The 26006-nt window shown below is 43.0% G+C and overlaps 1 protein-coding gene across 1 annotated transcript in view; it reads right to left on the bottom strand.

Moving 5' to 3' along the window:
- Positions 1 to 2312: 2312 nt before the first annotated feature.
- Positions 2313 to 26006, bottom strand: part of EFNA2 (ephrin A2) — a 459103-nt gene continuing 435409 nt past the window's right edge. Inside the window, exon 5 of the mRNA XM_069964476.1 lies at positions 2313 to 4144. Within this exon, the coding sequence (XP_069820577.1) occupies positions 4026 to 4144 (119 nt within the window). The 3' untranslated portion in view covers positions 2313 to 4025. The remainder of the gene's footprint in view (positions 4145 to 26006) is intronic.

Genomic DNA, 26006 nt, shown 5'->3' with positions numbered 1-26006 from the left:
GACCAAAAATACACAATTTAGCACTTCGGAATTTTTATGGCTTATGCCGTTTACCGTGCAAGATTAGGAATGTGATAATTTAATAGTTCGGGCAATTACGCACGCGGCGATACCAAATATGTTTATTTGTTTATTTATTTACTTATTTATATTTATAAAATTGGAAAAGGGGGATGAATTGGACTTTTATTAGGGGAGGGGATTTTTTTTATTAATAAAAACACTTTTTCACTTTTTTTACATTAACTAGAAGTCCCCCTAGGGGACTTCTATATACACAGCACTGATCTCTCATAGAGATCAATGCTGTGTATATACACCGCAAAGATCAGTTATATCGGTGATAGATTGCTCTGGCCTGCTGCAGGCCAGTGCAATCTATTGCTGAGCTGGGATCAGATACGTCATGGGACGCTAAGGGGTTAAAGAGAATCTATCACTAGGTGTATGCTGCTTTAATTAGGGTAGAATAAACTAGTGACATAAATGCTGAACAGATCGGTGTATAGCTATGTTCACATAAAGTTTTTTCAGCTCCGTTTAAAATGACGGACATTATTTTGAGGCTAAAATAACGGATGTTATTTAGCAGCCTGGCCTCCGCTTAGTGGAATGACTGGTGTTTTCACATTATTTTAGTTTGGGATTACTAATTGAACCTTGGGTGTGTCTTAATTGAAAAGTCCATTGAATTTAATAGTAAAGACGGAGAAAGAACGGTGGAAAAAGGAAAACTGTGTGTGAACTACTAAGTCCGCTGTTTGCAAAAGACTTCCGAAAATAATGACGTCCACGGCAAAAATGTCTGTTATTCAATACACTGTGTGCATTGGACGTCCGTCTTCCCATTGACTTCAATGCATTGCCATTGCAGTGAGTTAAATCGCGGCAAAAACGGCCGTTTTTTTAAATATGAAAATCGGCTGCCTTTTTATTAATTTTGATGTGTGAACATAGCCTATTACTTACATCATTCTGTTCAGCCATTCTCCTAATATGCAGGAGAATAGGATTCTTGCCACACCCCTCTCTCCCAGCCCCCCAGCTGCTGATTGACAGTTGACTGCCTATGAACAGAATGGATAGATAACTGCCAATCAGCAACTAGTGGGCATTGTTTTCTTCTTATGAATATCCAGGACTACTGGGTTCATGCTTATAATGGAGAGTGTCCATGTTATTCAGATCATGTTACTCTAGACTGACCAATCATATCTGCTGGGAGTTTGTTCCAAGCATCTACTATTCTTCTCTAGTACTAGTTTTCTAGTGTGAACCTAGCCTGAAAAGGCCAAATATAGAAAAAAGAGTCAGTTTAAAAAATAGGGATAGGAAGATACAAACAAATCTTTAACTCCTTGAAAACACAGTGGATTTTGACTTATGGACCACGGAAAGTAAAATTTTTGCCGAAACGCTTTTTTTTTTTTAACATACAAGGCTGTTTGGGGTTTTTATTTTTTGCATCATGATCTCTAGTTTTCATTGGTACCATATTTGTGTAGATGGGATGTTTTATAATTTTTTTCTGATATACAGTATAATGTGACATATCCTTTTTCTTTTTTTGTTTACACTGTTCACGGTATGGAAACACTATTGTTATATTTTATTAGATTGGGCAATTGCACACACTTTTATACACACATATATATATATATATATATATATATATATATTATGTTTATTTATTTATCTTTATTTTATATATAAAATGGGAAGGGGGATAATTTAAACTTTTATTGGGGTAGGGGCTATGTCGTTTTTTTTTTTTTTATGCCGCAACTCATCATTAATGACCCATCATGTCACGGCCCGTCATTAATGGTGAGGAACCGTCTGACCCTCTGGCGTACAGTACATCATGGGTCCTTAAGTGACAGGCTGCCATGACATGGTTCCTTATAAGGGATTTTTAAAAAATGATGCACAAAACAAGATGCACAAACATGATATGAACTCAACCTCAGTCGCACTTTAGGAATACTCAAAACAGGTTGGGAAAATTACTCACTGCACTGTGTAAACTTAGGTAATCATACTGAGTTCTAATGTGCAAAATTAGCATAAAATAATAGTGAGGTTTCCTCCCCTTAAAGTATGTACAAAGCACAACCATCTGATGCTGTTCAAATGATTTCACACTTCCCAAACACAAAGCTTTAAAGATCATAAATGGCAGTATATAATTGCCCACTAGGTGGGAAAGAGAAAGCCCTGAAAGTAAAGAAAAAAATTAAATATTCCATTTCATTTTTATAGATCTTTACAAAAAATATATGACCCAAGGCAGCAGCAGAGAAAAACAAGAGTGGATAAAATGTATTTTATTGCAAGTTTTTGCTTCCTAGTCTATAAATCATACAACTTCCATAAAATTCATTGTCAGCAATACATAGAAAATTACAGTATACCTGCTGGCTCTATTTACACACATGGATGAAGTGTTTGAGACTTGCACCTATAGCAGGCAGACAGATACCGAGAGATGAGATGGGAGAATCACATATGGAGAATAAAACAGACAAAGTATAGGTTTTTATTTGCCACTGGAGCTTAGGAGCTTGAGAAACAACACCACGTTTTATTTTTTGCTGTATTAAAAAGTTGACAGAGTAGAGAAGACAGGAGAAGACAGACCAGCACATAGAGCTTAAGTGCAAGTTAGAATTTTTTGTTAACATGCCACCACTTAAAAGCGGAGGCTTAGTGGATACATTAACATTACAGCCATAAAGGTCCTCACCATGTCCACACTTTGATTTCCTCAATGTCCCTTTTAACTATGCTGAAAGGCAGCCATATTTTTATTCATTTATTTTTACAGCACCATAAAGGTTTACTATTAGGGTAAATATATATATATATATATATATATATATATATATATATATATATATCCAAGTGTAATTGCTGTACACATTACATATCCATTACATATATATATATATATATATATATATATATATCCATGTGTAATGGCTGTATACATTGCAGTTACGACTATTGTTCATTCACTCACATCTCATGGCAATGAATTAAACATAATATACAAGACACCCTCCTGCTAGAATAGGCAATTACTGTGTTCCCAAAATGTACTGCAATCTGTGTGTAACAAGTACTTATGTTCCAGAATTACAGAATGCTTTGTGAACCTTCAGCTACAATACTGATGTCAATATCCTTGCAAATGTATACAGGTGCTTGTGAACAAATACTCTACAGTGAGGCGGTGATACTCTGATGTCTGGATCAATACTCTTCACATTGCACATTTCATCGATTAAGAGCTTAATAAACTGATTCTCAGAGGAAGGTTAATTATTTAGCGCCAGCTGTTCAGTGATGTTACCACAAAGAACAGAATGATGGAGAACTGAATTGTTACAAGGGAAATTTACATTATAAGGGTCTTCGGTGTGATTTTCTGTGTTAAAAGAAGCACTAGAAAGCTAATACAGAAGACAAACAATTGGTCTTTTGGCTGCCTTATGTTGTCTTTGAGACAGAGACATGATAACCAATCTTGGTCCCTCCATATTTGCACCTTACACATCCACAAAATATTCCACAATATGAATCAAAACTCTGTGTAGAGAAATTGGGATGGAACATGACAGGTGAATGGAAAGTGTCAGATGACAGAATAGCCAGAGTAGGCCGAAACCCATTACATACATATTGGAAAAGAATCTCCACAATTATGTTGTTCTACTGGTGCAAATGCAGGAAACATACTGAGAATACAAAATAAAAAGACTATACATTTGGTCTGAAAATGTAAAAAGCAAGTTACTGGAAAGCTCCAAACTCCAGCAAACCTGCACTTGTGGGCCCCAAATTAATCAGCAAAGCTTTGCCCCCATTTCAATGTCTGCAGAAATCAAGATTTTTCACACGAGGGGAAATTCACTTCTTTCCTGCTTGTGTCTCATACAAATATTCCAGATTTCCAGGTGTCGGTCTGCTCCTTTTTCTTCCCTCTTCTCTGTGCTGATGTCATGTCAATTGCCATCAAATAGCTACAACACAATGATAGTCCAAAACAGAAGAAAACCAAGGCTGGAGTGGGGGACCCTGAGACTAAGGCCCGAATTATTGCTGGTGAAGATAGGCTCCGGAGACTCATAAAGAGAATCATCTGAGGAAAAAAAAAGAACCATTAGATGTGAACATGGTGTTACAGAATTATGGCCGTTTGCCATGTGGTGAGATATGTTATCTATACTCCTCAAGTCAATGGGGGACATTTATTTAGCAAAAAATGATAAATTTGTGACGTTTTGCTAATAAATATTCGCATCTGGTCATTTTCCGCCTGGTACACCAGGGGGGCGGAGAGGTTGTGTGGAGGAGGCGGAACAGGGGGCGCGGCCTCAGAGTCCACTTACTACATCTTTTTTTTTCCGCAAAAAAATGATCAGGAAACCTACACCACCTCTGAGCTGCCGCAGGTTTCCTCGGCGCGCACACTGGTGCGCACAGGATTTATGTAGAGCAGGGTGCCTCTACATAAATCTCTGTACTGTCGGAGCTGCGGGGACATTTTTACAGAGAACCAATCATGGACCAATTTCAAAAAATTTTTAATCCCTAATTAAATGTAACTATTTATTTTATTAAAATTTGCAAATACTTTTCTTTTTTTTTCGCTGCGTTTTTGATTTATTCACTAATTAATTCACTGTCTCTCTTTTCAAAAGAGCCAGCGCAAGACAGGAAGCTCCCGGAATGCAGAGTGGTGGGAAGGGCTCCCATGAGCCTTTGCCTGCCGCTCTGTCAATACACAGCGTGATCGCTGTGTATGTATGTCCTAACTTACCCTAATAGTTTGTAATGAAGATACAGACTGCCTTTGCAGTCTGTATCTTATACTTTAACTACTTCTTTGAAGCGGCCCAGCTAGACCAGGCGCCATCTTGATTCCGTCCCTTGCGATCCGACGGTGGAACGCACCGCTGGAACGCAAGTGACGTCATCAAGATGGCGCCCGGCCTTACTGCACCGCTACAGAGGAGTAGGTAAAGTATAAGATACAGACTGCAAAAGCAGTCTGTATCTTCATGAAGACTATTTATGAAGATACAGACTGCCTTTGCAGTCTGTATCTTATACTTTACCTAATCCTTCATAGCGGTGATGACGTCACTTGCGTTCCAGTGGTGCGTTCCACCGTCTGAACGCAAGGGACAGAATCAAGATTGCGCCCGGCCTTATTGCGTTGCTATGAAGAAGTAGGTAAAGTATAAGATACAGACTGCAAAGGCAGTCTGTATCTTCATGAAGACTATTTATGAAGATACAGACTGCTTTTGCAGTCTGTATCTTATACTTTACCTACTCCTCTGTAGCGGTGCAGTGTGGCTGGGCGCCATCTTGATAATGTCACTTGCGTTCCAGCGGTTCGTTTCACCGCTGAAACGCACCGCTGGAACGCAAGTGACGTCATTAGGATGGCGGCGCCCGGCCTTACTGCACTGCTACGAAGGATTAGGTAAAGTATAAGATTACAGACTGCAAAAGCAGTCTGTATCTTTAGATATAGACTTAGGGAAAGATAACCTTTTATAACAGGGACAGTTAAATTTAGATGATAGGTTCTCTTTTAGTCTGCCGCAAAAAACGCTGGACTTAATAAATATCCCCCAATATGATTACTAACATAGCCAATGTATATATGTTTAATCTTATTTAAAGAGGACCTGTCACCCCCTGTGCCGGGGTGACAGGCTCCCGACCCTCCGTTAGATCCCCCTATACATACCTCATCACGCCGGGTCCCGCTTCCTGAGCCGGTTGGGTGACTGAGATTTCAGCGCCCGAAGCCCGGCACGCACGCTTACAGGAGAGTCAGATGCTCATAGAGAATGAATGGGGAGTCTGATGCTCCGTCATTCTCTATGGGCATCGGACCCTCCTGTGAGCGCGTGCGCCGGGCTTCGGCAGCTGAAATCTCCGTGACCCGACCGCATCAGGAAGCGGGACCCGGCGCGATGAGGTAAGTATAGGGGGATCTAACGGGGGGGGGGGGGTCGGGAGCCTGTCAGGGGGGTGACAGGTTTCCTTTAACTACTACTACAAAAAAAATAAAAATAAGAAAAGGAACATGCATAAAATTATTCTGACTCTTATAACCTTTTTATCTTTCAGTCTGTAGTGCTGTGTAAGGGATCATTTTTTTGTAACACTTATGTTATGTTCTTTTGTAACACTTATGTTACTTCTTATTCTGTTGATCGCAGCAGGACGAGCATTTCTGCATATGTTTATTGGGCCAATTTAAAAGCCACTTAACTTTTATAAACCTTATTTCCAATTTTAGAAGTCTCCAATGTCTCTGCTCTGAATGGTAAATACATCCGTCAATTGTACTGGATTAGCTGGAACTATCGTATCTTTTTTTTTTTTTTTAAACCCAAACCACGTCATCCAATGGTACATCTTGCAACTACACCTTTCTTTCTTTCCATCCCCACTACCATAAATATTATCTGAAATGCACAGAAAAAATAATAGTAACAATCGGGAGCGGAACTGTTCTCCCAGTAGGAATCTCAGAAGTCAGCAATCAAAACTTACACTTGGTGAGTGATGAAAATGTTCACCACTCACTAGATGTAAACGGCCAAAACAGTTTACACATGCAGATCCGCTGCAATCTTCCCGGACAGGCTCAAGGTCTCCTAGTATTGGAGATATTTGCACACAAAAGAAGAAAATGGAGAGCGGATACTGGTATCATAAATAACAATCAATGACCTTAGCTTCTCAGATATATGAGTTTACTCACTGTTCTGAGGGGAGTGGTAACCAGACTCCCCCCGGGCCAGGAACATTCTTTTCTTATATCTCCTTATGACATTGGGAACACCATGGCTGCTCGAACTCCAACTTGTCCAGCCAGGGGCGTAGCTAGCATTCATAGGGCCCCATAGCAAAAAACTAGTCGGGGCCCCCCATGCGAAGCACAAGACATATGCCACCACCAAACACTGTGAACTGTGATGTATATACTTTTGTGTATATAGCCTATTGTATTGCACATAGTGTTGTGTGACACTCTGTATACTCTTATCTACATTTATCTTGAAGCCCTCTACATGGTCCACAATGATAAGTGACGGGTGATTTTATAGTCTACAGTGCAGGTCAGATTCCAGGGAAATGTCCATTTGTAGCAGGGCCGGGACAAAGAGTAGGCAGGGGTAGGCGATGGCCTAGGGCGCCAAACGTCAGGGGGCGCCATCTGGATGGGTAAGTAATTTATTTACCCATCCATCCTACCCCCCCGCTCGCCCCCTGCCCGCCCTGCACTGTAACTGTTACATACAGCAGCAGGAATAGTGTCCAGGAGGTGTAAAGGACCTTTGATGACATCATGCCCATGTGACCAGTGTGGGAGGAGCTATCTTCCTTTGCTAGGCTCTATGAGGCAGCTAGTTTCCTAGGCTGTTTATGAGGCAGTGAGGGCAGTGTATAAGATCAGCAGGAGGTAAGCCACACTGAGGGCACTGGTCGGGAGGGGGAGGGGGGGGGGGGGGGAGGGGGGAGGGGGAGGGGGAGGGGGAGGGGGAGGGGGAGGGGGGGGGGTGTGCATAGATATGAGATGTTCTGCAGGTGTGTGTGGGTGCATAAATATGAGATGTTCTGCAGGGGTGTGTGTGTGCATAGATATGAGATGTTCTGCAGGGGTGTGTGTGTGCATAGATATGAGATGTTCTGCAGGTGTGTGTGTGTGTGTGTGCATAGATATGAGATGTTCTGCAGGGGGGGGTGTGCATAGATATGAGATGTTCTGCAGGTGTGTGTGGGTGCATAAATATGAGATGTTCTGCAGGGGTGTGTGTGTGCATAGATATGAGATGTTCTGCAGGGGTGTGTGTGTGCATAGATATGAGATGTTCTGCAGGTGTGTGTGTGTGTGTGTGCATAGATATGAGATGTTCTGCAGGGGGGGGTGTGCATAGATATGAGATGTTCTGCAGGTCAGGGGTGTGGGTGCATAGATATGAGATGTTCTGCAGGTCAGGGGTGTGTGGGTGCATAGATATGAGATGTTCTGCAGGTCAGGGGTGTGTGGGTGCATAGATGTGAGATGTTCTGCAGGTCAGGGGTGTGTGGGTGCATAGATGTGAGATGTTCTGCAGGTCAGGGGTGTGTGGGTGCATAGATATGAGATGTTCTGCAGGTCAGGGGTGTGTGGGTGCATAGATGTGAGATGTTCTGCAGGTCAGGGGTGTGTGGGTGCATAGATGTGAGATGTTCTGCAGGTCAGGGGTGTGTGGGTGCATAGATGTGAGATGTTCTGCAGGTCAGGGGTGTGTGGGTGCATAGATATGAGATGTTCTGCAGGTCAGGGGTGTGTGGGTGCATAGATGTGAGATGTTCTGCAGGTCAGGGGTGTGTAGGTGCATAGATATGAGATGTTCTGCAGGTCAGGGGTGTGTGGGTGCATAGATATGAGATGTTCTGCAGGGTCAGGGGTGTGTGGGTGCACTGTTATGTGATGCTCTGCAGGGTCAGGGGTGTGTTAGTGCACTGTTATGCGATGGGGAGAGCGGCCTCTTGTGACCGCAGGTAACTCTGCCACAAGAGTGCAGTGAAGAGAAGACGCATGGCCCAGGTGAGTATAAGTGGGTTTTTTTTGTCTGTTTTGGAGAATTACTGTTATATGGGAAGGGTTAGGGAGCACACAGGGGTCTATATATAACTGGAGGAGCACACAGGGGTCTATATATAACTGGAGGAGCACACAGGGGGTCTATGTATAACTGGGGGCAGCACACAGGGGATTTATATATATAACTGGGGGAGCACACGGGGTCTATATACTTCTGGGAGAGCACACAGGGGTTCTATATACTTCTGGGGAGCACACAGGGGGTCTATATACTTCTGGGGGAGCACACAGGAGATCTATATATTTATGGGGGAGTACTCAGGGGGTCTATATATTTCTGGGGGCAGCACACAGCAGTCTATACTATATTGGGGCTGCACAGAGGGGCTTTACTACAATACTGGGGCACAGGGACACCTTAAAACTATGGGGGCACAGAGGAGTGTAACTACTATATAGGGGTACAGAGGGGGGCTAACTACTGTATGTGTTGGAGCCTAAAATGTTTCTCTGACAGATTCTGGAGAGAAGATTCACAGCCAGAAGACGACTTCTAGGTGGCCCAGGCTGGATGGAGGGAAAAAGAAAATGTGACAGATCGGAGAAGACGGCCCATGTGAGTCACTGGATGTAACTGCTCAGTTATAGGGTTGTAGTGATAGGGGTCATGGTGTGGCGGTATTATGGAATGGTATCATTGCGGATATCTTTCTGTTCTGTTCAGAGCAGTTTTCATGTAATATGTAATCACTGTATGGTGGAAATAGTGTTATAAGGTAACTACTGTATGTATTGGGGCTCTTAATACAGTGTGGGGGTACATTCAGGGCATTATACTGTGCGGGGAGCACCAATTCTAATGTGGGGGGGGGGGGGGGGGGGGGGGGCGCCATTTGCCTTCTCTGCCTAGGGCACCAAAACTCCTTGTCCCGGCCCTGATTTGTAGTGCACTGCTGAGGAGGTTACTTGTGCAAATCTGCAGGTAACATACACAGCTCTTGTGTCCTGTATGGGCTGGCATCTATGGTATAGGCAGACAGGACCAGAATTACTGCAGAACTACAATACAACATCACTGTTTCACTTTATCATGCTTGATCTGATGCTGAAAGTCTGTAAAAACAGGGGTTCCCTCATATACAGTATTTCATCTAAGGCAGGCATGTCCAAAGTCCGGCCCGCGGGCCATTTGCGGCCCGCATTCCGAACTTTTACGGCCCCCCAGGTATCCGGCAGCAACACGCCACTCTAGTGCACAGAAAAGGAAAGCCGAAATCTCGCGATGTACGAGATTTCGGCTTTCCTTTCCCGTGCACTAGAGCAGTGTTTTCCAACCAGTGTGCCGCGGGCGCCGTCCCCCTCACCTACTGGCCCGGACGTGCTCCTCCAATCAGGAAATACCAGGAGCGTGGTGCGCCACGCACCACGCTCCCGGTCTCACCTGATTGGAGGAGCACGTCCAGGCCAGTAGGTGAGGAGGACGGCGCCCGCGGCGAGCATCTCAAGGAAGGTGAGCAGGGATGGGGGAGAAACAGGAGAGAAGCAGGGGGGAGAGCAACATGGGGATGGGGGAGAAGCAGGGGGGAGAGCAACATGGGGATGGGGGAGAAGCAGGGGGGAGAGCAACATGGGGATGGGGGAGAGGCAGGGGGGAGAGCAACATGGGGATGGGGGAGAAGCAGGGGGGAGAGCAACATGGGGATGGGGGAGAAGCAGGGGGGAGAGAAACATGGGGATGGGGGAGAAGCAGGGGGGAGAGAAACATGGGGATGGGGGAGAAGCAGGGGGGAGAGAAACATGGGGATGGGGGAGAAGCAGGGGGGAGAGAAACATGGGGATGGGGGAGAAGCAGGGGGGAGAGAAACATGGGGATGGGGGAGAAACATGGGGGAGAGAAGCAGGGGGGAGAGAAACATGGGGATGGGGGAGAAGCAAGGGGGAGAGAAACATGGGGATGAGGGAGAAGAAGGGGGGAGAGAAACATGAGGATGGGGGAGAAGCAGGGGGGAGAGAAACATGGGGATGAGGGAGAAGCAGGGGGGAGAGAAACATGAGGATGGGGGAGAAGCAGGGGGGAGAGAAACGTGGGGATGGGGGAGAAGCAGGGGGGAGAGAAACATGGGGATGGGGGAGAAGCAGGGGGGAGAGAAACATGGGGATGGGGAGAAACGGGAGAGAAGCAGGGGGGAGAGAAACATGGGGATGGGGGAGAAACGGGAGAGAAGCAGGGGGAGAGAAACATGGGGATAGGGGAGAGAAACAGGGATATCCCTTTTGTGTTTATCGAAACAGGCCCAGGTTTCACACTGAGTGAGTATAAATACATTTAGAATCTATATTATTAACTATATGTATAATATGTACTGTTTTAGTGTCATTTTGTGCCATTTTGGTTGGTGGTGTGCCCCGGGATTTTTTAAGTATAAAAAGTGTGCCGTTTTCAATAAACTTTGTAAAAAAAGTCTATTTGCATTCATTTTAATGGTCCAAAGAATGTCAAGCAAAATGGTCGGCCCCCGCACATGTTCACTTCATAAAATTTGGCACTCTTCGAAAAAAGTTTGGACATGCCTGATCTAAGGAGAGGAGTGAGGGGGAATCTGGGGTCCTTTAGTGATAATACAGGATAAAGCCACAGGACTATAGAGACTGTTATCGTCCTGACCTGCTATTAGATGTCTATACAGGATAGAATGCAATGAAGACCAAGCTTTTCCCTCCCTCCCCCGACCGCTGCTGCAGACTGACACCCTGAGAAGAGGTAACAGAATTACCGGCTGAAGGCTGTCTTGATCTGTTACACAGAGGAGACTGACCTTTTTTCATCTTACCTCTTCTCATCTTCCTCCTCACCCCTGTTGATTGCCAGGAACTTACTGGTAAAGTAGCTCCTGTAAAGACTAATACCTGCTTTGTTACTTCAGAGAGGACTGCACTGTCTGAAATCTGCCGCCCCCTGCAGGATGGAGGAAGTGCCGCATGAGCCAAAGTGCTCACTTCTCCCTGTGCACATGCACTGTGGTGATCAGCTCTGCTATGCAAGACAGCAGAGTGCAGAGTACCGGCTAGGAGGTAGGAGAGGAAGGGCAGGATAGCAGACTGCACGGGAGGTGCATGGAGGCAGCAATGTCAGGGCACCGAGCTCCAGCTGCTTAGAAAGGCACCAGGGCGCCCTCTGGGGGGAGCGATATGCGGGCAGGGCAGTGTGTGGCAGCACCATGGAAGCAGGCTTACCTTTTCCAGCAGGGGCCCAGGCCCCCTTATGGCCCAGGCCCCATAGCAGTGGTGTACCCTGCCCCCATGGTAGCTACGCCACTGTGTCCAGCTCAGCAGTAGCACACACCTTATAGCACAGAGAATGTTTCAGACACTTCAAACCAATAACTGAGGAAGAAGGGTACAGTGTTTCCACCGATGCGCGTTGGATTGGGTTTAAATAAATGTTTTCTACTTACCGGAAGTACCAGTAATATATAGTTAGTGAATGGTGAAGATCAAGAAGGTTTAACGTGTCTGAAGCATTCCCTGGGCAAGGTGTGTGGTAAGGTGTGTGGTAAGCAGTAGTGGATTATAACAGGGGCGTTTCGGGCGGCAGCCCGGGGCCCTGAGCTCCTGGGGGCCCATGACCACCCAAAAATACTTTGAGTGGTGTACTGTCTCCTGGCTACACTTCCGCCATGATTTGCAAAAAAATCACAGTTTTTTATGGCAATTTTGCACAAATCAGGACATCATGACATTATCTATACTGTACTATAAACGCAAGGCTAGTGCTGCCATAGTTACAGTGGGGTGGGGGGGGCCAGGCTTGGTGAACAGCCCGGGACCTATGGTAAAGTTAATCCGCCCCTGGTGGTAAGGTGGTGCTACAGCTGAGCTGGACAAGTTGGAGTTCGAGCAGCCATGGTGTTCCCAATGTCATAAGTAGATATAAGAAAAGGATGTTCCTAGCCCGGAGGTCTGGCTACTACTCCCCTCCGAACAGTGAGTAAACTCATATATCTGAGAAGCCATGTCACTTCTTTCGGCGGATAGCGGAATACGCCTGCCCATAGAATGGTGTCTATGGAGCTGGCGGAAAGGCGCGCCGCTGTGCGTGCGGACAGCCGACGGAATTACGCAGAGTTTATCCGCAAAAATTTCGTAGTGTGAACCCACCCTTATTCATGATATTAGTATCCGCTCTCCATTTTCTTCTTTTTTGTGCAAATAACTACCATAAATAAAGCTGAGCTCACATACTACAGTTTTTGCTTTGTTGACAGAATAAACCACATGATCAGCCTATTCCTTTTTATGTTTTGATCACAACAGTAGCTCGCTTGAGCAAATCATGAGCATGCCCAGGTTTATACGAACCTGAATGCTCTGCATTTGATAACTGGCGGCTGAAGAGCTTGGATGCAGCCCCAAGGCTCCCTGGAAAACATGGATAGTCATAAGCTATGTTCCCAGGACGTCTTTGGTACGTGGAAAATGTCCATCTTTTGATAAAGACAGATGTTTTTAATGATAAAAAAATTGCGTAAAAAAGCCATTGGGGGAACATAGCCATAGGCTGTATCCATTTTTTCCATGACTCCCTAGGGCTGCATCTAACTTCTTCAGCCACCGGTAATCAAATGCAGATTGTTTGGGTTCAGACAAACCTGAGCGTGCTAGAAATTCATGTTTGTTAACACAAAAGTTGGAAAAATTGGAAAATCACAATAAAAAAAAAATGTCAAATCAGCCAGTCAATCATCCAATCTAATGAAACCTAACTTGTATAACACAGTAGGAGTGGAAAGCGAGCATTGATTTTGTAAAGCGCACACTCAGTTTACTAATAAAACCCAACTTGTACAACACAGTGGGAGTGGAGTGCAAGCACTGTTTATGAAAGGTGCATGCTCCATTCACTGATCCCAGTGAATTGGTATAACTCAATCGGAGTTTACAGTGTCCAGTGCCCAGTAAGTGAATAGTATGGTCTGTGTCTTCACTGGTCCCAGTGAATTCCTATAGGCACCTAGTTACTTGGTAAACTGTACACTTGATTGGCAGCTACAACAATCACCCACAATAAGCCCTCCTCTCCTCTCTGTCCCTAAATCGCTCTGTTAGTCTCTCCCTGCTCTGCTCTAACTACCTGCTGCGACCCTGCTCTCTGTTCCACACACAGCCGACTGGCCACCTCCGTAAACGAACCACCTTATATAGAGGGGGAGGTGTTGACATCACAGAGGGGCCAGCAGATGATTGGTTTGGTGCCTTCCATGTCCCTGTACCTACAGCTTGATCCAACAATTGCTGACTAAGACTGACCAGGACAGCTCTGCAGTCAGTAATTTATTGAGCGGGCTGGAGATATGGGGGGCACAGTAGAGGACACCAGGAGAGCACAAACAGGTAAGTTGTGCACCAAAACTGCACTAAGGGTACCCTCAACATTCCTTTTTGTGTGGCGTTTTTCAGGCCACCAAAAAAACTACCAATGCGTTTTTCCCATGCATTTGCATTTTTTCTGGCATTTTGATCTTATGTGTGAACTATCTTTTTTGTAGTTTAGGCTTTTTTGTGTGCCATCACGTGACCTAGTTGCTGGACCACATAAGATGACAGAAATACCAGAATAAAATGGCATACGCACAGCAATGGAGTTTTTGAGACAACCAGAACAATCCCATTGACGTCTATGGTAGAAAAAAGGTCACACCCTCTACATGCTGCGTTTTAGAAAAACTGCCAAAGAGCTTCAAAAACATCAGAAGGGAGAGAAAAAAGCCCTGTGTGTAAGGAAGATCATAAACTTACATTGACATGCAGCTAACATCTGACTGCAGGTGTTTTGGGGGGGAAAACCCACCATGGCATTTTTTTAAAGCAGTTTTAAAGCAGTGTGAAGCCAGCCTTAAACAGCTAAACTATTCTTTAACTGTTTTAGCGCAGTTTGTTAAAGTGTCACTGTTGTTTCAATTTTTTTTTTTGCAGAAATCAATAGTCCAGGCGATTTTAAGAAACTTTGTAATTGGGTTTATTGGCAAATATGCCATTATCTGCATTCAAAAAGACTTTTTCCAGGTTCCCCCCCCCCTCCTCTCTCTTATCCACTGCTCATTATCAGGAAATCTCGTCTCTTTTACATCAGTTGGGCCCTGTGTAACCTATGGAGAGGGGAGGGGGGAGGAGGGAGATTAGTCACCAGCAGAGAACAAAGGATTACATAGTGGGACCTGTGTGAAAGCCGGTATTCAGAGGTCAGAGAGGACAGCAGAGATAGCCTGGTGGTGTAGCTGTAAATTAACTCTTTGTTGTCCTGTTTTGGTGCCTCATCTCCCTCCACCCCTCTCCTCTCCATAGAAAACAATGAAGACAATAAAGACAGAGGTGAGAGCTTCAAAAATTTAAACAACAGTGACACTTTAAGGTTCGTTCACAAGTTCACAGATTTTACACTGAAAATTAGTGAACCTGAAAAACCGAATTTTTCAGAACTTTGGTGATCTCTACCATTGACTATCGTTGCATAGCACCTAATAGAAGTATTTGCCCATAAAGAGCTGATAAAGAATAAAATTGGACTTAATCCCTGGATAGTTCAGTAGATTTGTGGTTCGCTGAAGGATAGATATCAGAGGGTTGTTGTTAATGGTGTATATTCCGAGCAGACTGGTTACAAGTGGTGTGCCATGGGATCCTATTCTTTTTAATATATTTGTAAGTGACATAGGAGAAGGTTTGGTAGGTAAGATTTGTCTGTTTGCTGATGACACAAAAGGGTTCAATAGGGTTGATATTCCTGGAGGCGTCAGTAATATGGGAAATGATTTAGCTTTATTCGATATCTGGTCCAAACAATGGAAACTGCACCTAAATGTTTCTAAATGTAAAATAATGCACTTGGGGAGGAAGAGGAATCCTCTATCCGAGTATCACATCAGCAGTTCTGTGTTGGCAAAGACTTCAAAAGAAAAGGATTTAGGGGAAGTGATTTCTGACAGCTTTAAAATCACCAGTGCAACCAGGTGGTGGGGAAAGGAAATTGTATGGTGTGGCCTTTATATCTAGATGTTTGACCAGCAGGAAGTAGAAGACTGCGATCCTACTGTTTAGAGCTCTAGTGAGACAACATCTGGAATACTGTGTCATGTCCCTCTTTGCTTAGGGTTCTGGGGGAGTCTGAAACAACATGGCTAGACTGCAATTAAATTATTTATTACTTCAATAAAGTGATGCAGTAATGCAATAAAATAATGCAGCACTGCAATGAAATTACTGCAATTAAATTATGTATTTACATTGCATTTTTATTGTGTTACTGCATGTGTGAACACTGCCTAAAGAAAAATATATTGCCATTGACTACATAAAACATATAAAAAGATCTTAGATAAGAAACTGACGTCCCCTACCTCTTTATTTTACGGCCATATATTTTACTGTTTGTGAACCTGGCTTAAGGCCTTATTTACCCGCTTAATGCACAGTCCGTATATACGAACGGAGTGCAACAGAACAAAATTCAGAGCAGCGCAGCTGTGTCAGTACAGTACCAGAAATATTCAAACAATATCACAGCCACCTGCATTATGTTGATACATGATGCTGAGAACTTCGAACTCCGTTCCGCTGCACTCCATCTGTATATACAAAACATGCTTGGAATGTGTAAATAAGACCTTGGTCTGTGTCTGTGTAAATGTATTCAAAATCTGTAGTTAAACTCCATTTATATATGGATCTGTGGAGATCTGTGAAGTGCGGCACATGTTCATAGATGAGAACATAATCTATGCTGTTTCTGCATTTGTAAACATGTTAACTGCTAAATATGGCTTTCATATTTCTTATAATACATATTTTGCCTCCAATGTATACCAATACGCTCTGGTGAAACAAGCATAAAGATAATTCCAGGCGATGGTGTAGCTGGGATCTGGATATATACTGTGTATATTACACATACACACCACATTTCCTAGCCTCTTTCTCTTGATATCGAGAAATCCACTCTTAAACCAACGCAAAACTTCCCATAAGCAATCACTGAAATACAGACAAATGGTTCCACATCCCAAAAATGATTCTTTATTCTGAATAACATGTAAAACAAATAAAAGATTTAGAAACAGCTGAATATGTAATATTATAAGTTACTGTACAGTATAGCAATCAGCATGTGGAGTTTAATGTATAGTAAAGGCATAAACCTATTAACACACCTGAAGCTTGTAGATACAGGATGGAGCGGCAGATTCCCATAATGGAGAGGATAGGAAACACAAGGACGGACAGAGACTGCAGGGAGAATGAAGGAATGAGCAGGGCAGATGTGAGCACAGTATAGCAACACTCTCTGTCCGGGAAGAGAGGGGTTACAGCTATGGAGAGATTACCTTCACAGTCCTGTCCCCTGATGCAAGCCCCAGCCTGAAGTGGATCTGCTATGATTTGGAAGGTGAGGGAGACTTCCATAGTCGGAGTACAGTGCTGTAGACCCAGCTATGCCGACCATGCTCCTCCCCCACTCGCGCTCCCACCCAGTACAGGGAGCTCTTATACCAAAGCAATGCTCTTAAACCAAGTGAACATTTTAAAAGACTGTGAGCTCTTAAACCAAAACGCTCTTAATCCAAGTTACTCTTAAACCAAGGTACCACTGTATATTACTTTGTCACATGTATATTATAAGTATAGTATTTTTATATTTATAGTTTTTTTTTTTATTGAAATATCTGCAGAAGGTATATTTTACTTCTAGGTGTGTGAAGAACTGGAACACATGAATACATAAACAATGCACACAAAGATAGATGATAGATACAGTATATGATAGATAGGGTGTTTCGGCCGATAATCGCTCTGTGTAAAATATAGATAGATCAGCCTATAAAACGGTCAACGGCTGATCGTTTCTTTAGGGCCTGACTCCTGACCTAAAATCATCGGGCGTCGGGTGTGTTACAGTGATGCCCTGCCGACGGCTGATGATTGTAGTATAAATTAATAAAGTAAAAACTCACCTTGCCACGTTCCTGGGTCTGTGATTGGCTGAGCGGCTGGCGTCCTGTCAGTGCAGAGAAGGCAGACCTGCAGACACCGAAGAAGGCCCGAGGACACCAGGGAACATGGGAAGGGGACTTAATACTTTATTATTTTATAGTAAATGAAAGGCCTGCACGGACATTGCTAACAATGTCAGTGCAGCTCTTGCTGCCTGATATTCTGCCATTCTAATTTCTTAGTAGCAGATCAGCGCTCATTTACAGTTTATGATCGGGCCTTGTAATAGGACCCTTATGGTGTTTTTGAAGCCAAAGCCAGGAATGGATTAGAAAAGAGGAGAAATCTCAGTGTTTTCTTTATGACCTGTTCTTTGTTTATAGTCTGTTCCTGGTTTTGGCTTAAAAAATCTGTCAGATAAATCTGTCTGTGTAAACGCTGGGTTCACACTACGTATATTTCAGTTAGTATTGTGGTCCTCATATTGCAATCAAAACCAGGAGTGGATTAAAAACACAGAAAGGCTCTGTTCCCACAATGTTGAAATTGAGTGGATGGCCACCATTTGGCAAATATTTGCTGTTATTTTAAAACAACGGCTGTTATATTGAAATAATGGCAGTTATTTACCGTTAAATGGCGGCCATCCACTCAATTTCAACATTGTGTGAACAGATCCTTTCTGTGTTTTTAATCCACTCCTGGTTTTGGTTGCAATATGAGGACCACAATACTGACTGAAATATACGAAGTGTGAACCCAGCCTCACTCTGTGTTCACACGTTGTGGTTTAGTAGTATATTTGTTGGGTTCTTTCCTTGCTTCTCTGGAAATAGTGTAAAACGTGATAAAAAGCTGTAGTTTTTGCCATGATTTCAGCCATTCCTGGCAAAAATGTAGATTAAATGCAATATGAACACAGTCTCCTCATCTTTCACTTAAAATATTTTAGTACTAATATTTAATCCTTCTTTCATCATATAAAACATTCTTATTTATCAAAATAGTAATTAAAATATATTACAGATGGTGAACTATACAGTATTTCGGGCCCAAATTTAGCATTCTTTATACAATGAGCCTAATGTAGATTTTTACAAAAATATATTTTACACCATGAAAGGCAGTGGAACACACACAGGCGGGGCTCAGCATTGTATCTGAAGTGGAAGCACCAGACTGCTGGGAACACTTGGCTGCCACTCGTCTTCAACTGTAATTTTAGCTTGCCAGACACTTAAAAATTTGTCTGAACCCAACGTTAAATAAACCGCACTAAATCAACTAAATGATTGCAGATACAATAGTGGGCCTTCAGGGTCTCTTTTGCCAAGAAACCTGCATCAAAAATATATATTTTTTCCCAGCAAAGACGCAAGTTTAAGTGTCCCATTTAGTTCAATTGGAAAAGCAGCAAAAACTGGTATAAAAACAGTGTAAAATCCTCAGCCAGGGCATCAACTTGTGACACATGTCACAGCATTGAAACTGTCAGCAATCTAAGTGACCCCAGAGAGGCAAAAACACACAGTAGATGATGGCAACAGCCCAATAACATGCTGCGTAGTGATAGCAGCTCAGGTCTCAGTGACCTCACAGGGCCAAAGACAGACAGACGTAAGATTTATTTAGACCTTACATGCTCTCTAAGGGTTTGCCTGTATTAGCCACAATGTAAGTGACCTCACAGGGCCTAATTTAAAAAGTTAAAGGTGGCGACACCAGAAGCACTCTTGGATCCAGTAGTGTCTAGAACAGCCAATTGACAGTGGAAACAGTAGCACCAGCAGCACTCACTTGGACCCAGTATGGCCTAGAACAGCCAGTTGACAGTGGATGCACCACTCTCTTCAACACAGTAGGGCTTAGAACAAACTAGTTGATAGTGAAAGCATTAGTAGAAGCAGCACTCTCTTTGACCCAGTAGGGCCTTAAACATACAGGTGACGGTGGAAAGAGTAGCAGAATCTTCTTCAATTCTTTTCAAAGAAAGAAATCAACAAAAAATAGGTGCACATATAAAAACCTGGTTTTAAATATCAAGTAATGTTAGCTTTGAGCTGAACGGGACAGTCAACTGTAAAAAAAGCTCATAAAAAATTTCTAGTGAAGTAGGATATGGTAACTCTACTTGGAAAATCAAAAAGGTATAGAAACATGCTCAGATTCAAGAAGGCTTTATGCCTGCTTTATGATTAAAAAGTGACAACTTTTTTTTAGCTCCTTAACCCTTTAAGGACCTTGGGAGCCTGTATCTTAAGGACCAATAATGTACCGGTATGCCAGTGGGTCCAGCAGCGCTATGAAGTGAGCTCAGGAGCAGAGCTCAATTCATATAACGTGAGGACCGGCTTCTACAAGCAGCCAGGTCCTCACTGTTAATAACGGGACGCCGCGATCGTGCGGTGGCCAGACATACCTCTGCAGTGCCACGATCTTTAAAAGACAGTGACAGGAGCTTCACTCCAGTCACTGTCCAATTGGTAACTCCTGCAGTGTAATGCGGGGTTCTGATCTTTGTATCTGACTATCAGAGGTCTCTTACCTTCCTCCCAGCAGTTAGCTCGGCGATCCATGCGTGTGCAGGCTTTATGCATTGATCGCAGATAACACTGATCAATGCTATGCTATGGCATAGCATTGATCAGTATTAGAAATGTAATGTAAAAATGGAAAAGTCCCCTAGGGGAACCTAAAAAGTGTAAAAAAAAAAGTTTTAAAGACATGCCATAGCCCCTCCCCCAATAAAAATTTAAATCACCCCCCTTTCCCACTTTATAAATAAAACATAAAAACAAAAGAACTTATTATATACGTAGCATGCGTAAATATCCAATTTATTAAAATAAAACAATAATATTCCTGCATCGTGAACGGAGTAAACAATAAGCAATAAAAAATGCCAGATTAGGCTTTTATTATACCTATAATAACCCCATAAAAAATCAAAAATCAGGTTGACCCTATAGAGGTTATTTATTATTGGGCCAAATTTTGATGTTCTAATGTAGGTTATATAGGCTTTTATTATATTTTATATAAAAATAAATAAGAAAAGGTGATCAATACGTCCAATCTACACAAATATGGTACTAATAAAAAGTAGAGATCATGGCACAAAAAATGATGCCCCAAACAGCCCTATAGGTGAAAAAAATTGTTATAGGAGTCCAAATAGGGCCATTTTAATCATACCTATTTGCAAAAAAAAAACGTAAAACATGCATATCGCTATATTCAGACTGACCTATAGAATAATGTTATCATGTCGGTTTTACCATAAAGTGCATTACGTAAACATGGACACCCCCCCAAGTTAGCGGAGTTGTATTTTGTTCCCCAATTTTACCCCATAACTGATATTTTGGGATTTTCCTCATTAATTTTATGGTAGATTAAAAGGTGTCATTACTGAAAAATCTGAAAAACTGATGATTGCCGCGGTCCTTAAGGTCATTTGGGGATTTTTCCTCGAGAGGTTAAAGGAGTTGGCCACTTTATAGAAATTTTTTTTGTGTGTAGTATAAGTAACTATCCACATTACTTACTGACTGCAGCTCCCTGTGTACCTCATAGAGCTACTCCAGGCTGTTCTGCCTTGCTCTGCGGTGAGTCTGTCCATAAGGTGGAGGAGAGTGTGATCTTGTCCCGCCCCCCAGTGTCCTCCATGGGCATATACAGGCTTAGTGGTGGACAATGGAGGTGGGGCATGGTCACATGCTCCTCCATGTCTGCCATCTTATGGACAGCCTCACCACAGAGCAGGACAGCACAGCCTGGAGGAAAATTTTCTTTTACACTGGGTGTAAAAATTGTTACAACTATTCTGGTGTGAACCCTGTTTAATCAGGGCTTATGGCTGTTGACAAGACATGCACATATGTATATGCAATATATAGACACTATTTTGATACTCTAACCAAGTGCTGCGTGCAACCCATTTATGTCTTATAGTGTTTTACCTCTGTCACCAGCTGGCTTAAGCTGAGAAAGGGAAAAAACCCTGATTGAGAATGGAAGTGACTTTTCTACTTCATGTGTATTGTATTTACAGGTCGTTGAGAGTCCGCTGATTTTAGGTAACAGAAACCCAAAGCAACGGGCCACATGTGAAAGCACTCTAAACTTTGCAGTAACATTTAACATGCCTTTCAGCAACAGATTGTTGCTGCTACTAACTTTTGAAGGCTCTTATATCACAGGACAGCAGCCCATGTGATATATATCCCATCAGGAATCCTTCCTAGAGCCTTTGGCACAAACTAGCACAAACAAATTGGCACAAACAACAACAATCAAGAAGATAGTGTGATATCTAACTACCCTTGTTATATCATCAGAACCTCAAGAACAGTAATCGCCCAGTCACATCATGGTGCATGTTCGGAAAAGCATCACAACTGCCAGGGACAGGACCTCATGACTATCGTGCACAAAAGGGAGAATTCCCTCTTTGTGAACCGTGAGGATTTATTTCTGGATGATACTGTTTTTGGAGTATGGACTGCACAGTGCACTTTGGAGAGCTATTAAGCTGGTGTGGATATATGTAAATATATATATATACATACATATACATACATATACGAAAGCAGCACTCCAAGGTAACTATATTCAAACGGTGAAGTTTATTTCTCCCACAAAGTGCATTAACAACATTTAAAGCGTAACTGTCATTTCAGGGTCATTTTTCTGAAAACATTAAATATCAACAGTACAAGCGATTTTAAGAAACTCTGTAATAGGTTTTATGTACTAAAAAAGTTTCCTCTTGTACTGAAAAAGCAATCTCCCAGCCACCCCCCTCACATCAGATGAAGCAGGATTTCTGTGTCCATTATGTGGCTATGGGGAGGGGAGGGGCTGTTAGGAGTGACTGAGCACGGAGGATTTCTGCACAGCACAACACCCTGCAATCTTCTCTCAGTAAGTTCATAGATAAGCACTGACCTTTCTGACACCTGAATTTAGCGTTTTAGGTGCCCAGAGAGTCTACAAACAGCTGACCTTCATGTCACCTCTTCCTGCTCCCTCATCTCCCTCAGCCCCTCCCCCCTTCATAGGCTTACAATGGAGAGAGCAGAACCCGTCTTCACTGGCTTCTCTGTAATGAAGACGTGTTTGCCTGATAATGCACAGATAAGAAGTCAGGGGGGGAGGCTGGGAGATTGCTTCTTGAGTACAAGAGGCTTTTTTGGCTAATGAAACCTATTACAGAGTTTCTTAAAATCGCTTATACTACTGATTTCTGCAATAAAAAAAAAACATGACAGTTACGCTTTAAGCTCAATCCATATGAGCTTTTCTCAAGCTGCTCATATGGATTGAGCTGAAACGTTGCTAATGCACTTTGTGGGAGAAATAAACTTCACAGTTTGAATATAGCTATCTTGGAGTGCTGCGGATACTGCTTTCATTTGTGGATATCCATACCCATGGTCATGGTCCTCAAGGGTATATACCGCTGGTACCAACCACATATGCGATCCGGGGTGCTGCGTCCACACAAAATTGTGACTTGGTGTAAGAGCATTGCTTTCGTTTAAGAGCTCCCAGTACTGGCTGGGACGGCGAGTGGGGAAGGGGCATGGTCTGCATAGCGGGGTCTACAGCTCTGTACTTCAACCCAGGAAGTCTCCCTCCAGGAAGTCTTCCAAATCATAGCAGATCCACTTCAGGCTAGGGCTTACATCAGGGGACAGGACTGTGGGGGTTAATCTCTTCATAGCTGTAATCCCTCTCTCCCCGGACAGAGAGTGCTGCTATACTGTGCCCACATGGGCCCTGCTTATTTCTTCATGCTCCCTGCAGTCTCTGTCCGCCCTTTCCCATCCTCTCCATTACTGTACAGTAACTTATAATATCACATATTCTGCTGTTTCTAAATGTTTGTTTCATCTGTTTTACATGTTATTAAGAATAATAAATCAACAAAAAAATTTGCTTTGGTTTAAGAGTGGATTTAGATTACAAGCGCGGTCCCGGAACGAATTATGCTCATAATCCAAGGCACCACAGTATATATATATATATATATATATATATATATATATATGTGTGTGTGTGTGTTTAAAAATGGAATAACTAGGGCACATCATAAGCATTAAATTTGATGATGGGGTCCTGTTTATTGATATGTATCCTAATTGGCTAGGGGTATTGTTACCTAATTATTATATTAATTGGGGTCTAAGGGGAAAACATTACTTGATTGCTTAAAAAAAATAATTTTTATTGTGGGCGCATACTTTTATTTGGACTTACCTTGGCTAGACACTTTCACCTGCATGATTACTGACTGATGATTTATTTGTTAACATCAGGCAAAGGGGTTGTTAAGCAGGCTTGGGTCACCTTAAAGAAAGTGAACCTCACTACACGGTGGCAAGACAGCCTTGTTCTTCTTAGTGTGACAATAGCCCTTTCCACCCTGAATACCCTCTCTGATGCAACGCTGCTGGCTGGGCATGACAGCAGGGACAAAGACAACTCTGCCAGTTTCCAAGATGTCAAGTTTTTCTGCCCAGAACTGCACAGGGTCGATACATTTTGGGTCAGGGGAGAATCCAAATACAACACATTTCAGCTGTTGCTGGTTGATGTTGTAGGTATGGTGCTGTCTGCTTTCAACCACCAGTAGGTTCATTAAGTGACTCAAGAGTGACTGAAGGCTTAACCGGCTACAAAAGCTACTGCTGGATCTCACACCTCCATTAGCAGTCGTGGGAGTGGAGCACATAGGGTGCCCCTAAGGAGGTTTTATTGGGGACAAAGACTGGTCATGCTGGTTACTGTTCACAGGGTAGTATCCCAGTTAAGCATCCCTCTCTAATGGTAGAAAAATGTCTCAGGTTTATTGTCAGAACTGAGGGTCGACCAGGGTGGCCTGCCAGTAGTGATCACTTCTGGCTGATATACAACTGTCTGTGCGCAAGTACTCCAGCAGACATGTTGCTATGTGCACCAGGGTTCATGAGCGCCCTTTCTCGCCACTACCCTTAGTATACCACCAGAGGGTTCTGGGGTCCTCCTCATCCACCACCTTTTTCTCTATTTCCTTCTGCTATTCATGATCAGAGAAACCACCCTGTGGTATCTGAAAAGGCTGGGAGTGTAAAATATAGCTTGTAGAGCCTTTACTTGCATAGCACCAACTGATTTTGCAGCACTTCACGTAGTTTGTCAATTTTGGTTATCCTCCTTATCCACCACCACCAATTCATCCATCTCTGGGCTCAGGTTGACGTTAAACATCGGAGCAGAGGTCTTGGTCCCCTGCTGACTATGTCTGTCAGAACACTCTTCAGGAGGTGAAGCATTCTGTAGTCATGCTTGCTGATGTACAGAGTGGTGTCCTTGAATGGTATAAGCAATCGACCGACAACACTCATCACTGTGTGAGTTGAAAAAAGTGTGGTGTGAAGCTGCCTGCCACCCTCTTTTGAAAGGAGCAACTGAACTAACTAACTAATGCGTCAGCATGAATGGAACGAGCAGGTAATCACAATCTTTCTTCCAAACCATAGCCTTCCCAACGTGCTAGACACTTTCAAGACCCTTGGACTTTCCTGTAGTCCAAAATGTGTCAAACCGAATACTTCTTCTGACTCTACACATCTGCAAGAGGAAAGGGCCTCAAGAGACACATTAATATTTTTTTAAAAGGGACATGTGACAGACATTATAAATGCATAGGTATCTAGGTAGTTTTAGGCAATACTCCACTGAATTTACAACCACTGAGATCACCAATAAATCATTGACATGGACCAATAAATCTCAGAGCCAATTTTCCTGACAATGTCTTGAAATGGATGTTCTTGATGGATAACCAAACCTTATCCTCTATGGTAAATCAACCTAAATCTGTCTCCTATCTGCTTTAACCTTTTAGATGTTATTGGCGTAATGCAAGCACTTCTCAACTTGGGTCCAGACTGTGCACAGATCTTTTAAGATAACATCCACAGAAAGCTCAGATATTCTGGGGTATCTCTGGGTGCCAGAGAAGGATGTATGACGAGGTTGAAATCCATAATTACAGAAGAAAAGAGACATATAGGAGACACAGCAAACATGTGGAAGAAAGTGCTCTGGTCTGATAAGATCGAAGTTGAACTGAATGTCTTAAATGCACATCTCCTTGAACACACCATCTCCACGGTGAAACATGTTGGTGGTGGCAGCATCATACTGATGCTTTTCTTCAGCAGGGACAGGGAAACTGGTCAGAGTTAATAGAAAGATCGATGGAGCTAAATACACGACAATCCTAGAAGAAAACCTGTTACAGGCTACAAAACACCCTAAATATACAGCCAGAGCTACAATGGCAAGGTTTACATCAAACATTCAGGTGCTAGGTCCAGTTAATGATTCAGCCTCTAGATGTATACAA

This window comes from Dendropsophus ebraccatus, chromosome 3 (genome assembly GCF_027789765.1).
Source record: "Dendropsophus ebraccatus isolate aDenEbr1 chromosome 3, aDenEbr1.pat, whole genome shotgun sequence".
Lineage (NCBI taxonomy): Eukaryota > Metazoa > Chordata > Amphibia > Anura > Hylidae > Dendropsophus > Dendropsophus ebraccatus.
The sequence above is the reverse complement of the archived record's forward strand: the minus strand, read 5'-3'. Positions and strand labels throughout refer to the sequence as shown.